We start from the raw sequence: 16,546 nt of genomic DNA, 5'->3' as shown, positions 1-16,546 counted from the left end.
TTATATGTTTATGGCAATTAGTCTGATCAGACTCACGGCCTGAATTACAGCATGAACCAGTGGTATCCTCATTCATCTTCTAACCGCTTGATCCTCTTGAGGGTCGCGGGGGGGCTGGAGCCTATCGTCGATCGGGCGAGAGGCAGGGTACACCCTGCCAGACTATCGCAGAGCTGACACATAGAGACAAACAGCCATTCACGCTCACATTCACACCTACGGACAATTTAGAGATCAGTTAACCCAGTCCCCAATCTGCATGTCTTTGGACTGTGGGAGGAAGCCGGAGTGCCTGGAGAGAACCCACGCTGACACGGGGAGAACATGCAAACTCTGCACAGAAGGGCTCCCATGCCCGGGATTGAACCGGCAACCCTCTTGCTGTGAGGCGAGAGTGCTAACCACCACACCACCATGCTGCCCCGAACCAGTGGTGTCCCTGTCCCAAAGTACAACATGTAATTTGAAATACAATTCAAAGATGAAAGTGTAATAGGCAAACACGTTTCTTCATGCCGGTTTTGTCATGAACTGCACATGTCTAAGTAGGGCTGATGAAATTAGTGTAACGGTTGTGCTTAATGGCTGGATTTCGAGACATGATAAATGCACTGGAAATATTTAGCTAAATAAATAAATATATTCCATGCAGTCACGCCATCCTCTCCCCCTCCTGCGCTCACAGAGTGGACAATGAGACGTTAGAGGCAGTGCGGATTAAATATATATTTAGAAAGAATTTCAATTCAGGATTTGAGTTTGTTTTACAGCGTTTTTATGAAACAATTATCACTCACTCCAAGCGCAAAATAAGGCTGCTGGATTTAATTTCAATGATAACATGGATCTAAGGTGGATATAGTGTGACATTAAATTTGTGTGAGACATCAATAAAGCTTTATAAATGAAGCCCCAGGGCTTTGACTCACAAATGAATCTTGCTAAAAAAAATGGATCCAAAATAGTGATGAACTTGAAACGGAGAGCAGATCTTGATGATTCATGATCATCTGACTTTGTCTTAATTTGGTCTGTTGTATTTTCATTAATGGTTACTCCAACAAGCAAGTGGCTTTACATTTGCCTACTGTTCTTTATGTGCATTAAATTGAACCCCAGGTTTTGTTTGTTCATTTATTTACAACAGTATTGACATAACTGCTTAAATACTTATGGGCAGGTTTCTGAATGAGGTTGTCTGTTTGCATCTATCGTGATGGCACACAAGTCGATTCACAGGCAAAGAGAGGGGAAGAAAAACTTGCCCTGTGAGCAAACAGGTCCTTGCCAGCAGGAGTGATGCCTTTTAACAAATGTTCTCTGCATAACAGAAACATAAAGCCCCAACAGGTTGTCAGAAAGACATATGCACAGACAGACACATACCACACGGCACCGCGGTCGTCCTAATTCTTTGTGAAATGAAGCATGTACACCCCCTGGTCTGTTCTAACTCTGACTCACTTTGGGCTTTGCCAAGTTGGCACCAGGCTGTGCAGTGTAATTTTGCCCTGGTGGTTGTGTCCCCTGAAATCCCTTGATGCAAAAAAAAGAAGAAGATGAAACTAATTCCCAGGCATTCCCTCCTCCGTCTATCTGGCCAGAATTGGAACTTAAAAAGCTGTCAATTGGTGCCAGAATTTAAAGTCAACCCTGGGGTGAATCATTCAAATCCATGAATTCACATGATTATGCAGGATGCATTCTCAAAGCCCTTGGGAATGAATATGTTGTGCCAGATTTTCCTTTTTTTACTCCCTTCTATATCTAAAATCCTCGCAAAACAATATAAAACTTGTAAGCAGAGAAACAATAGCATCTCTTAGGGGTGTAACAGACTGAAAAAAGTGAGAAATGAAGCAAAACAAGTCCAGATGAAAGCCTTTTGACTTTGACCTCAACTTCTTTGGGGCCATCTTGGATACCTGCAGAGCAACCAAGATGCCTATAGTGTGCTGACAAATCCACAGTGGCATGGTGCCAGCCTTGGTACAATTAGGGCACAGACTAATTTAAATGCATAGTCATTTTTAACTACTGTTTTATAAATAGCATTACAGTAACTCATCTCTTTTTCAACAGTGAACAATGTGCCTGGAAGATGAAGGGGCAAGCTGATTTAAGAGAATTGTAAAATATACACTCACCGGCCACTTTATTAGGTACACCTGTTCAACTGTTGCTTCACAGAAAAAGCTAATCAGCCAATCAAGTGGCAGCAGCAGGTAGACATGGTTGACAACCTGCTGAAGTTCAAACCCAGCATCAGAATGAGGAAGAAAGGTGATTTAAGTGACTTTGAATGTGGCGTGGTTGTTGGTACCAGACGGGTGAGGATTTCAGAAACTGCTGATGTTGAGGAATTTTCACGCACAACCATCTCTAGGGTTTACAGAGGATGGTCTGAAAAAATAGAAAGTATTCAATGAGCAGCAGTTCTCTGGGTGAAAATGCCTTGTTGATGCCAGAGGTCAGAGGAGAATGGCCAGACTGGTTCAAGATGACAGAAAGGCAACAATAACTCAAATAACCACTGGTTACAACCAAGGTGTGCAGAGGACCATCTCTGAAGGAACAACACGTCAAACCTTGAAGCAGATGGGCTACAGCAGCAGAAGACCACACCAGGTGCCACTTCTGTCGGCTAAGAACAGGAAACTGAGGCTACAGTTCACACAGGCTCACCAAAACTGGACAATAGAAGATTGGAAAAACGTTGCCTGGTCTGATGAGTCTGGATTTCTGCTCCGACATTCAGATGGTAGGGTCAGAATTTGGCGTAAACAACATGAAAGCATGGATCCATCCTGCCTTGTATCAACGGTTCAGGCTGCTGCTGGTGGTGTAATGGTGTGGGGGAGATTTTCTTAGTACCAACTGAGCATGGTTTAAACACCACAGCCTACCTGAGTATTGTTGCTGACCGTGTCCATCCCTTTATGACCACAGTGTACCCATCTTCTGATGGCTACTTCCAGCAGGATAACGCACCATGTCACAAAGCTCAAATCATCTCAAACTGGTTTCTTGAGCATGACAAAGAGTTCACTGTACTCCAATGGCCTCCACAGTCACCAGGTCTCAATCCAATGGAGCACCTTTGGGATGTGGTGGAACTAGAGATTTGCATTATGGACGTGCAGCCGACAAATCTGCAGCAACTGCGTGATGCAATCATGTCAATATGGACCAGAATCTCTGAGGAATGTTTCCAGCACCTTGTTGAAACTATGCCGCGAAGAATTAAGGCAGTTCTGTAGGCAAAAGGGGGTCTGACCCAGTACTAGCAAGGTGTACTTAATAAAGCAGCCAAAGTAAGTTTACTAAATCACTTAGTAAACCTGATTTCATTATTGCATCTGCCTATCAAATCTGAATCCAAATCCATCAAATCCCTTATTGAATCCATAATTTTGAATAAACTTAAGTACATGACAACTCCTAATGTTCACAACCTGTAGCTAAAACCTGAGCAATTAAATATGGTAGAACTCAGTTCATCACAAAATACATGCTTTTGCCAAATATGCTTGGTACATGTACATATATATATATATATATATATATATATAGTAAAATAAATGCTCATAGGTGCACACCATGTAAATTTTGATTAAATATGTTTTTGGCACTTTTAAATAACAGAGGCCAACCAACTTTGGCACCTGTTATTTTTCACAACCAACTTAATCCAAATACTGGAGGTTGTGATTCAGAGTTATGACGCTGATTACATTAACCTTACAGATACCAGCTGTAGAGAACACACACAAACCCAACAACAGCCAAGTTTAATTTAGGCCTGTCATTAAGCTACTCACAGAATTAAAGTTAATTGGTAAAAACAGCTGCTGCTGGTGATGTTTGTCATCTTAACCAGGTATCAGAACACAGAGTCAATTGCTCCTGTACGCCCAAATACATTTTCACATTCACACTCGCTTCACAAGCATATGCAAGCGAAGTGCTGGAATACAGACCTTTTTCACAGTAGACATTGAGACGTGTCAAAGCAGGAAAGGCACAGGTGTTACTAATAACACTAAACATGGCTTCGTTCCATGCCCAATACGCCATGCCAGTAAAGAAGCATGCTTTTTAGCAGGGAACTCCATCATTAATGACATCATGCACAGCTGTACTATTCCTGGTTGGGGGGGGGCTACAACAAGACGGCTGTTACCTGGTGCAGATGGAAAAATGCCACAGTTCAAATAAACAAAATAAACTAAGGTCAGTGTTAAGGAATCTTGCCTGCACAAGGCCATAATGTTGACCAATAATATGAAAATGGGTTAAGGGCAAAATAACGATTGCAACAAAACTGAATGTCTTCAGCAATGGTAGCTTTGTTGTGACTAAAAAAATTGTTTTGATTCGTCTGCATTATACTATCTATCCATGTATCATTTAACACCATTTTACACATCTTATTGTTTTCTAGTCATCATGCATAAGCACTGTCTTAACATTGAACTGTGATGATGCAGGTGTGGCTGTTATCATGCGTTGTGGCCGATGCTGCGGCAGTCTTAGTCCGTGATTCCTAGTGGTGAGAATTGTCACAGCGTACACTGATGAGCATGTAGGGTTTTTACAGACTGCATATCTGACAGTGAGATTGTAATTTGGTTGGGGAGTGGTCTTTATGAAGAGTGAGAAGAGAGGAGTAGTTAAGTGGTTTTGCAGTAACAGAGAAAGAGGGAAGTGTGCTCGTCGGATGAGAGCTTTAGGAGTAATAGAGTTATGCATTGTAGGAGTAAATGTAGCAACAATGAAAGTGAAAAGAATAAAAATAGCCTTCTTTCCACGAGGGCAGGTTCTTCTCTTGTGTTTAAATGTTCAGTAGTGGGGCTACCCCTCACTGCATTTATATTTTGATTATGACTTGTTCCCATAAAGCTTTAGTTTTTATTTTGTTGCGGTCCCAGAGGTTTATTTTACAATTTCCAAGGCTGTCTCCTGAGAATTTGTACTCAAAGATGAAGAAAACCTTTCAGGCATACAGAACATGTGCAATGGTTGCCTATATAAAGCAATGATACTCCTCTCTACTATAATTATAGTTGTAGGTGGGACTGTTTGTGCTCAGCACAACCCTCTGGTATGTTTCAGTACCTGCTTTCTTTTACTGAGGTACCCACTATATGCTAAACACAGAAAGGAGCACATCAGTCATTGGGGCTAAGAGGGCCAAACAGGTCTAAGCTAGCACGTAATAAAGGTGGGCACAGATATTAATGCTAAATTAGTCCTTTGCACTGCTTCACCAACTACAAGTATGCAATGTAAGATACTTTCTGTATGATCTTAAGCTAGATTTAAGTAACATATCCATAAATTAGAAACAAAAACCAGGGGAGTAGTAGTTGGGTGCAAGAGGGGTGTATATAAACACCTTGACACTTAAAATGTAATGCAACTGCAATGCTATAAAACAGCTACTAAGACAATGTTTCCTGGTCCTGAAACTAACAGAATGTTGATGGAAAAATACATGACAATATTTTTTTTAATTTTTTTTATTTGATCTTGTTTTTTCTTTCTGCAGAAATATAAGGGAAGACAAATTAAGAGAGGAAAGACTCAGGAGTAGATGGAGTAGAAAATATGAAATAAAAGAGACATTAATGGGGATTATCTTAACAAAGAAGAAGAGGGTGAAATTGGGCCACTGCAGTGAGAGAAAAGTAAAGATGATGGGGCGCAGATGAATAGAGGTGATATGTCATAACCAAACATTAAGGTAGCAAACAACAGCACAAAACCCCAGACGTCTTTACTGTGACGCTGTTGTTGTCTGGACTTTGTATGAGGAAAAAGAAAGGAATTAAGGCTTATTTTGTCCTTAGCCAGAGTCTAGACGTGAGCATTATTACTTGCTCTTGAAGGTCAGTGTAGTTGTTAAAAAAAAAAAAATCCAGCTTTTGTTTGTATCTGATCTTCAATGTTCATAAGAAGTCAACACCTCCTGACCTGTCTGATAATTTAGGTTAGTTTAACTCGTCTCTGACTTTTGGTCACATGATAACTGAACCGTCCTCATGACATTTTCAGAAGTGATTTATTGTTATTGGTTTCGCAGATTATATGTGAGAGTGGTTGTGGCTGCATAGCAGCAGCAAATTGTTCCTGTCTACCCTCGTGCGCCTTCTGTAGGGAGGCGATTAGCACATTAATTAAAAAGTGCTGTATCTGGTAGCATATAAAAAGTGTAAAACTTACTGAAGCTATTGTTTATCATTTTTTTCTGTAGAAGCCAGGGACAAATTTGAATAAATGAAGATGTTTAGAGGACAGGTCGTGCCAGTGAGCGTCACTAGAAACATAAAACCACTCCAGCTAATGCTGCAGAGGAAAAAAATACACAGATATTTGTCAGGTTTTAGTTCTATTTTAGGATTCATCAAAATTATGCCTGTGAAGGTATTACTGCTTACATACATTGCCAGTGTTTTTTGGCTCCTTTTCATTTAGCTCATTAAGTAGCTTGTCAGAGCACTGATACATTACTGTTAGATGAGACAGATCCCTTCTTTCTAAGCAACAGACATCAGGGAATAAATATTGAATGTATGAAGATGAACTCCTGTGAAAACACAGACACTGATATTTCAGCTTTGCATTTCTGTTCCTCCCCCTGGCTGCCACTTCATCCTAATCAGGCAGTGTCTTAAAAAGGTCAAACTATCAATATGCTCCACATATCAGGCAGTAACTGGAGCTGCTGCTTAACAAAAATATTGAAACAGCAACACTGTTTTGGCACACAGGCAGCTAATATCTAGCAGAGAGTTTTGTTGTTGACTGGATTTAAGAGCCAGAGAGAGATGGAGAGAGAGTAAGTGGGCACATACAAACATATGGGTCCTTGAATGAAGAGGGCCCGCATAGCAGCACATATAAGAGCAAGGGGAAAAAGCATATTCAAGCGCACTTTGTAACAGACACATCTTGGCTTGAATTGCCCTGCTGTTCAAATTGCAAGCCCACAAAATGTCAGTCTCTGTGGCAGCAATGTCAGGTTCTTGTTTTGTGTGGGTGTTTAAATGGCATCCAAGATGGAGGCATGTAGCACTCAGATTTGTTTGTACTAGTTTCTTTTTTCGAGAGGCTATAACAATCTTTGTACACTTTAACTCTGTTGCTACCACAAAACCCAATAAAGCAGGCAAACTTGAAACACACCGTGACATCAGTGACATTACACTACCATGACATTTGGAGGGTATCTTTCTTTTAATTTAGCTCACAGTACCAGGACTGCTTCTTTAGTATGTGGAGCCTCAGTAGAGGCACAAACCTACTTTTATCAACCTTTGCCAAGTTATAAAACAGCCATGGAAAATATAAGTGATTGGCTGGCATGCATCTGTTATAATCTTGTACCAGCACACCATTTAATTCTTCACTAATTAATTATTACGCAAGGTATAATGGCAGGTAACCGTAGCAACAGATATGTAATGGCAGGCATCCTCTTCAACTCTCTGGATGCAAACTGTGTTAAAATAGCTTTTACATTAAAAGCCAATTGAAGACGTGTCTGAGTACCCTAACGTGTCCTGAACATGAAAATATACGACATGCCTGAGACATGAGTATGCATGTAGGAGTGGAAATAAATGGAGCACAAGTCAAACATAAGAGGTTAGAAGGTATTGAGTCACATGTCTTCTTTATAGTGCGTCTCTCAGCATCCTGCCGTTCTCATAATTTTATCACATAAGCCAAACTGCACTGGGCAGGTTGTGTATACAAATACACCCAACTAATCAGCCTCTGTCACAAAGAGAAGTTATAGCAGAGAAAAGCAGACCCCCCCATGCTAATTTAAACCCAGTGGGTTTGTCCTGTTTGCTCAAATGAAATTCTGGTGGTAGTTATTTACATTTCTCCACCCACTGGAAGTGAAAGTGTTGCATTGCAATGGAGAAATACAAACTTCATCTTAAGTAGGGCTGGGCAATATATCAATATTTCAGTGACATTATTATATGAGACTAGATGTCTTAGATTTTGAATATTGTAAGACTGTAAGTGTTGTGCTCTGTTTCGGCGCCTATGCCCAGCTCTACATCCTAATCAACTGTACCAACTAATGACTTTATATTAGGATGGACGAAGCATCTTCACTTCCTCCCGCTGTACAAAAATGAAGCCAAAATGTTGCAGATACGAGTGCTGCCATCTTGCACTAGTGACGCATTTGGAGTAAGAGTCTGGGCAGTAATGATAAGGAGGCAGAGCTACAGTATGGAGTTCACACCTGTACACCTACCTGACCAGATTGCTAACATTACCGCTGACGTACACAGCTGTCAATGCTGACATCACACCCCCTTTTTATAGCATCAAATAATTGAAAACCAAACCTATATAAAAAATGAACACGTAAACATACATCAGCAGGACTTTTTCAGACCTAACGTGAAGGGGGTGGGGTTTATGACCTGTACAGCAGTCAGCCACCAGGGGGCGATCAAGATGTTGTGGCTTCACTTTAAGGAACTGTCATGTCGTCCATATTTCTGATGCAGTCTATGGTTGCTGTATCGCATCTACTTATCAAGTGACATGACAAAAGTTGCCTTCAGTTATTGCTAAACTACTATTTTACGCCATAAAACTCCCCTAAAGTTGAATGTATAAAGTAAAGTGACAGAAAGAACCCTGGAGAGAAAGACAGGACAGTATTTTTAGAAAGAAGCACATAGCCTTTCCTTCACCTCTATGCTTGGTTTGATTCTCTAATCAATTGATCAAACAGCGGCACTCCAGATGATGGAAGGCGGTGCTGATGAGCACACTCAATTTTATCCTGCCATCATGAGGAAGCACGTCTGCAATTAAGATGGACAGATGGCAGAAACAGAGAGGGATAGAGATGTAGAGACAAAGGAGGAGGCAGTGACAGGAGGCACTAAAACTGCTGTGTTTTTCGTGAGGCTCTGAGTCTCCTGGGAAGCCGAGAAGGCCTTGCAGACTCACACATGTTTTATCACTGAGCCTCATTACCGGTGACATCCACACTGAGGGACAAGAATGCAAAATGTCACAACACTTCAATTGCTGCCACATATTGGCTGCTTCAGAAGCTGTGTTGCGTTGGAAGACCTGATTCTGTTCTATTTTTAAACTGCACGTCGATCCTTTGGCTCTACAGTTTACGTTAGATTACATTTTAAGTTCAGATGCATTATGCAGAGCGTGATGCATTCACAGTGCTGTAACAAGCACAAGTGATCAGCACACAAGTCACACCGAAATGCCTACAATTTCTGCCCCAAACACACACACACGTTCCAACACAGGTCAGCTGGACTCCTACTGTAGTCATTAACGAAAATTGATGCCAGGGAGTTAAAGTGAATTTCAGTACACAGCTGTTGGGTCCAATTATTCAAAGCTTTTACAAACCAGACATTTTCCATTCACATCATTAGTAATTCATAATGCAAGTCATCTTGTCATCACTTTTCTTACCTCCATTCACCTTTTACTTTTATCCACACGCCTGCTGATGATTTAGTCTGATATCTTAGTATCCAGATAAGGCCAGGATATTGTCTCACATTTTCATACGTGCCCCCGTCCCTGCTCAGTGATGCTGCAGCTCTCCTCTCTCCCTACATCCTCTGCACTTTCTGTATGTCACTTGTAGAGGTAATGATTGGCGTTATCATCAGCTTTGCATTATTTTGAGGCTGATTCGATAATATATTATATTAATCTTATAAATGCTTATTTTCATGGCCTAGGAAAGTTCAATCAGTATTTGTGAACATGCGCTACTCTCTCTTAAAGCCAGAGACTAAAGAGTCTCAAACTTGTGATATCATCAAGTATAAAGTCTAGAGCTGCTCCACTGACAATGAATGAGAGTCTGAATGTTTCTTTTATATACCCAAATGAGCTTTATCCTGTTGTAGTGCTCTCAGTTCCGAAACAGAAAATGTACCCATATACTCAGAACGTTACCCTGGGTGCTCTCAGTGTCATCTGTAACACCTTTCCCAATCGTCTATGGAGCAGCTCCAGACTTTATACCCTATGACATCACAAATTTGAGTTTTAGCGCACTAGCTTTTGGAGTATGTGGAGAGTTGTTGGTTCCTACTTATATTTTAGGACTGTCTTAGACCATAGGAGTAACATGTATACATTTTAGAAATAAAACCAGATCATAAGTCATTTAACAAGTGTGTACAGGATACAAAACCACCAGAATGACTTAACATAGTGTTTACTTAAGGCTACTGTTTTGCCTCAAACCCTGTACAGTCTTGTGACATCATTCATCGTCTCCTCTTTCATCCTCCCTCTACTGCTGATGTGAAGACACTAACTAACTGTAGGCATGCTGCTGATGAAGAGGGGAAAGACTGGTTGGCCTCTCCCTTACAGTGTAAAAGATTTCATCAGACTGTCAGATACATAGCTAATTAGGCTCAATTAGTGTACGTTTGTAGCTTGCTCCTCACAATACTGTATTAGCATAACAAGCTCTGTATGACTGTGTAAGACAACCCTGCTTTGGATTGCAGAGTGGTCGAACACTTCCCATTTCTGAAAGGATGTTTTGTTTGTTCAACAAGCCTTTGATGACTTACTTGTACTGTCTTCTTTACTGACAGATTTTGTTGCACTGAACCCAATGTTGAAAGAACGAATGATATTACTGTGCACTAGCGAACAATAACAAAATCTTCCCTAAAATAAGAAGTTTGTTTCGATGTCACGCCCTCTTGACTTGAGTTTTGTGATTGCTTTCTCCATTTCTTTTCTCGTACACTGAGCTGAACTGCCAGTCAGAGGGATTTCTTTTGTCAGTGGGCTCCAATGTCTCAGACAACAATTTAACACCAAGAATTGGCTGACCAAAAAAACGGGCAATAAGGGCCGACTAGTGCCAACGGTGTGGGAAACACCACGAAAAACTAGGACAACAGATTCTCACAGACGGCCCAACATTGACCGACAGCCAACCATCGACTTGATGTGTGAGGGCCATGATGGATAATGAGCATTGTCATCGTTGGCTTTAGTAAAATAAAACCTCAAGCTGTGTCCACACCAACACAGTGCAGAGGAGAGAAAGGCAGGTTTTAAGGGTAATTATCGGCTGAAATTGCATTAATTAAATCAATTAATTATCAGTAAATTATATAAATTATGCAATTATATATAAGTTGTGTCCCCATTATTTTTAGTGGATGCATAAAAGTCCAACTGTTTGAGATACAGCAACTTTGATTGTTCATGTTCATTTAATTCTCAGCTGGACATGATCGTCCTTCATTTTGTCATCCAGTCACATCCACACATAGGACATTTGGAAAGCCAAGAATAAAAATGACATTTATTTAGATAAATTTGAAACTGAATGTCAATATCATATTCACAATTAGGATTGACATATAAATCAGCATTTATCCTTGTGGTATCATTGTTTGGCATCCTGATAAACATTCCGGCACAATATAGTGACATCTGCCATCTTGCAGCCTGTTGGAAAGTGTGTTTCCAATTAAGGTGATTGAATTGACTCCGGGATCCGCCTTTGTAAAGGTCCTCTCATTTCTCTGCTGTCATTCGCCATATATCCTCCCTCACTCCCAGTGTCTCCGTCCTTTTCTTTTCAATACTCTTTCCATCTGTTCACCTTTGTTTTCTGTTGTCGTCTTTCTCTGAACCCAGGAAAGAGGAAAAAGCACAGTAATGAATGGTGCGAAAAGCTGCAGAAAGGGCTGTTTTTGTCTCACTCCTCCAAGCCTGTAATAACCACTTTTGTGTGTGCTCTCTGTTTGCAGGAGAAGGAGAAAGCAGACGGGAACATCGATCAATGTGAGTACACTTACTGTGTTCAAACCAAACAGCATTTTTCAAAATATGCCATGTTGTGCTCCATGACAAAATCTTTCTTTCTTTTTTTTTTCTTCTGCTGTTATTCTGGCACGCACTTTGGTTTTCTGATTGCTGGGAAATGCTGCTGGGAAGTAATTCAAATCTAAATGGCTCTCGTAAAATGGACCGTGCAGCCAGTTATGGAGAAGACCTCTGATGATGATATAACTGTGACAATCTGAAAAAATCCCACTTGTTATTGCATCGCATTTATTGCTCTACTCTTCTCGGAGGCGGTGTTTGAAAGCATGTCAGATTTAAATTTTGAAAGCATTTCAGTTGTCAGTGGATGCCAAGAGATAATCTACAAATCAGCTGTGGGACTGGCAGGCATTAGTTTGTCTATTCAGCAGCATTTGGCACCATCTGAGAGGAAACGGTATAGTTTTTAAAAACGGTGTATTTTTTTCAGTAATGGTGTGAACTCATCTGCACCATGTCCTGCCACTCTTCCCCAACTCAGCAGACAGAAAGCAAAAGCACCTGAAATCACTCATTCCAAGTGACAAGCCCTCTATATGTTGAGAGATATATTTGTCAGGTGAATAATTATTCAGCTGTCAAGCATCTTCAGTCCCCTGTCAGAAATGATTAAGTAATGTTTGTTTGGCTTTGGCCTCAGGCTGTTTCACACTGCGGTGATTGCTCAGACAGTTGATGCCCTATAAAGAAGATCAGTCACATTCTTGACTCTCAACCCCCACATAAGTCTGGCTGTTGAGACTTTAGCAGAGAGAAGTAGCAGGGCGTCATTCCACTAACTTGGCGATTAACGGCTAATCTGTTCCACCATGTGAGTTACAGCTGCCACAACCAGAATTATGACACCAGTACCAATACTGAGTTGAATAAATCTAAAAATGTTTATAACACTTGACATGTTAGGAGTCACACAAACCCCCTTTACAGCTTGCAATGAAATGCATTTTGAATCTAGGTATTGTTTTACCTGATTACATCCACACCTGGTGCTAATATGTGTCTCCAGAGTCCACACTGAGGTTAGATTGAGATCCAGTTGCTTTCTCCAGCAAACAGGCCTCGTCCCGGTCTGTCAAAAACTACTATGATAAAATGAAAAAAATATTTATTAAACAAAAAAAAAAATAATAAAATACATGGTGACACAGCCTGTCACTCAAAGTAGCCAGCCCTTAATTATGTGCAGCTTGAAGCCTTAATAAAATGTAACGGTTGAGTTATAAAAAAATTCACCACCCCAGCAATTGTCATGAAGAGAAACTAGCTATAGACATCAAAACCGTTTGTTGTACCAGGCTGTAATCATGTTTATTTCTGCTGTAAAGTTGGGCATTTTAACATGGGGTTCTGTGGGGATTGACTGGCGTGTGGAGTCAGCCTCAAGTGGCCGTTCAAAGAACTGCAGTTTATGACACTTCCATGTTGGCTTCATTTTTCAGCCCTGGAGGTGTCCGCTTGTTTTTGGGTGCATTCACTCCTGTACTTCCATGTGTTCAAGCAGTATCAGATTGTAATCCATTTACCCAAAACACAAATGTAATGCAAGGTGTAAAGGAGGTCTTGTGCTTCGAGATGAAGTTGAAGTTTTGCGTGTTGCTTTCTGTGAGAAACCCTCCGTGTTTAGTGCCTTGCAGAAGTTTTACCAGTGAGTGGACTGCACTGAGGTGAAGTTCAAAACTTGGTGTTTGAATTTCTCACACTTGATACACAGTGTGCGTTTGGTTATTTTTATCCGGCTGTACTGATTTTAGACCATATAAATGCACTGATAAATATTTTTTTCTGACACACTTCACCACCAAGTGCTGTGTATTTTTCAGTCTTTTTGTTGTATTTTTATTCAAGCTCTAGGTGCACATGAATGCCCACTACAGCTGATGAAGAAACTGCCCTTCAGTTCAGTATTAGATGCAGTCTTTCACATGCAATCCAGAAATTATTGTTGTCAATGTAATTACACACGGTGTCATTCAGTCCTTGGTTGGTACGAGTACATGTTGTAGCAGAGAAGATGGTCTCAAGTGTTACATTTCCTCTCTGGCATCCAGCAGTGTTGTTGTATAGTCTTTGTTTTTTTTTGTTTTTTTTTTACTCCTTGTGGCTTTTCCATCTCGCACTTCAATTGTTTGATATCAGTTTGAGTCATTGTCAGAGGTGTTGTCATGTAGCTGCATTGGCACCACTCGTGAAGATTAAGTCTTTTCTTTTTACTCCATGTTGTGTATGGCCTAAGCATTCACATAGGTTTTTCTTTGCCTGCTGTTTTGTGTGTTTTGCTGTATTGTAGTGCATGACAGTGAGAGTGAGCGCTTTGTGTGCAAGTTACTGTAACAGCAATATTTCCGGGGCTGACTGCCTCCTATTTGACAAGTGACTTCCTCTGTAAGCATCAGGCCCATTATGATGTGTTGTCTTCATCCCCACAGCAAAGCGCTGTTTCACTGCTTGCAGTGCAGCATTCTCTGTGCCTGCCTCTGTTCGACCTAAACATGACCCCAGAGGATTTCTTTAGTGTTTAGTATTCAGCCTCTAGTGCAGAATGTTTTTTTATTTATTTTTTCACCTCTGGATGTCTGTTAGTTGATTTCTTTTTAACATTGTATTATGTGCAGAAATGTAACTTTCTAAGTGATAATTGCTTTTCTAGCTATGTGTGCCTTCCTCACCTGCCTCTTATAATTCAGCTGCAGCAACACACATCCTGATGGGAAATGCAATGTGTGGTTTTCTGCGACAGGCGTTCTCATTATACTCTTCCTCACAGATGTTGATGGAGCTGACATATGTGCATGTTAAAAAAGAAATGGATACCGGCATTGCTGGGATTGGGGCTGATAAAACCAAACAGCAGGATAGCTCTACATTAGGAGGATAATGCAAAAAAAAAGTCATCTCTCACAACTGCGTTTTGCAGTAGCTTTTTTTGTACAATAGCATTTAAGCATGTGTTGGCAGAAAACATATTCAGCATACAGTCCCAGCAAAACGATGCATTGACGGTCATGGCTTTGGATTTACATACGCTAGTCTAGGGTTGCAATGATATACTGGTTTTAAAGGGATAGTGCACCCAAAAATGAAAATTCAGCCATTATCTACTCACCCATATGCTGAGGGAGGCTCAGGTGAAGTTTTAGGGTCCTCACATCACTTGCAGAGATCCAAGGGGAGAGTGGGTAGCAACACAATTCCACCTAATGGAGGCTGACGGCACCCCAGATTCAAATGTCCAAAAACACATAATTGAAACCACAAAATATCTCCATACTGCTCGTCCGTAGTGATCCAAGTGTCCTGAAGCCCCGACATGAAAAGTTGTTTGGAAAAACATCACTTGAACTCTGTTTTTAGCCTCATTGTAGCCTGCAGCTCTGACTGCTTCCCTGTACACTGCACTCACGTGTGTGCGCTTGCACAAGACTGTGAGAGATGGGCACCGCCTTCATGTGTGTTCACGTGCTTTCGCTGGTCTCACGCAAGCACGCACACGTGAGCGCGGTCCACAGAGAGGCAGTTTGAGCTACAAGTAATATTGAGGCTGAAAACAGAGTTCAAGTGACGTTTTTCCAAACAATTTTTTATGTCGGGGCTTCAGGACACTTGGATCACTACGGACGAGCAGTATGGAGATATTTTGTGGTTTCAATTATGTGTTTTTGGTCGTTTTAATCTGGGACGTTGTCAGCCTCCATTAGGTGGAGTTGTGCTGCTACCTCCTCTCCCCTGGGATCTCTGCAAGTGATGTGAGGACTCTAAAACTTCACCTGAGCCTCCCTCTGCATGAGGGGGAGTAGACAATGGCTGAATTTTCATTTTTTTGGTGCACTAAAAAATTGTACAGGAAATCTCAACTTCCAGTGTTCGAAGTGAGAAAATAAGTTTGTCCTGGATTTGTAAACAGTTGCAATGCCCTGCAGTCGACTAGGATCTTTCTGTGCTACATTCTTTGAGTCTCCTTGTGCCTGTTTGGGTTTTCTCCTGTGCTGTGAATGTGAAGGTTTGTGTCTACAGTATGGTGGAAAGGAAACTGCCCTAGCGTAACCATCCATCTACTGATGGCCATTGAACAACAATAACTAGGGCTTGGGTGCCTCTCTGGAGCCCCTTGATGACTGACAAGGAGGAAAGAGTCTCATTTTCTGTCATCGTCGAGATTTTAGGGTATTCAAACCAGCCACATCCCGGGCCTTTTTTTCCTCTGTTAGGACACTTCACTTTTTGCTCACTGAAGTGAGTCACGTCTCAGAGTGAGTCATTGCAATGGACTAGGTGATAATGGGACATGATTGTGTCTGACAGTCACTTCTTTACATCAGCAATGTTTTAGTGTTTTAATGATGTAAATGTGTCGGCGGCATCAGCATGAAATGGCAAGATTGCTGTTTGCTGTACAGTGACTTTGAGATTGGTTAGAAATGCATTAGTGTCAAATGAATTGAGGAACACTTATTTGTTAATTATCTGTAGTGTTAGAAGCTATAACACAAGTAGTATAAAGCAGCCTTTTTCAGCCTTAAGAGGTAAGAGTCTGTACATATGCAGTAGTATAAATCGATATCCATTATGTCAGAGCACACAGACCGATCAGACGCCAGTATAATAGTAAGAGCACTATCTCTTCTTACTGTAAAGATCAGTATATTTTACATGACAACCC

The 16,546-nt window shown here is 41.0% G+C and overlaps 1 protein-coding gene across 1 annotated transcript in view; it reads left to right on the top strand.

Moving 5' to 3' along the window:
- The window catches only part of fstl4 (follistatin-like 4), a 305,040-nt gene that overhangs the window by 28,597 nt on the left and 259,897 nt on the right, over positions 1-16,546 (top strand). Inside the window, exon 3 of the mRNA XM_049592891.1 lies at positions 11,814-11,847. Coding sequence (XP_049448848.1) covers positions 11,814-11,847 — 34 coding nt within the window. The remainder of the gene's footprint in view (positions 1-11,813; positions 11,848-16,546) is intronic.

The sequence above is a fragment of the Epinephelus fuscoguttatus genome, linkage group LG12, assembly GCF_011397635.1.
Source record: "Epinephelus fuscoguttatus linkage group LG12, E.fuscoguttatus.final_Chr_v1".
Taxonomy (NCBI): domain Eukaryota; kingdom Metazoa; phylum Chordata; class Actinopteri; order Perciformes; family Serranidae; genus Epinephelus; species Epinephelus fuscoguttatus.
This window is presented reverse-complemented; position numbering and strand designations above follow the sequence as displayed.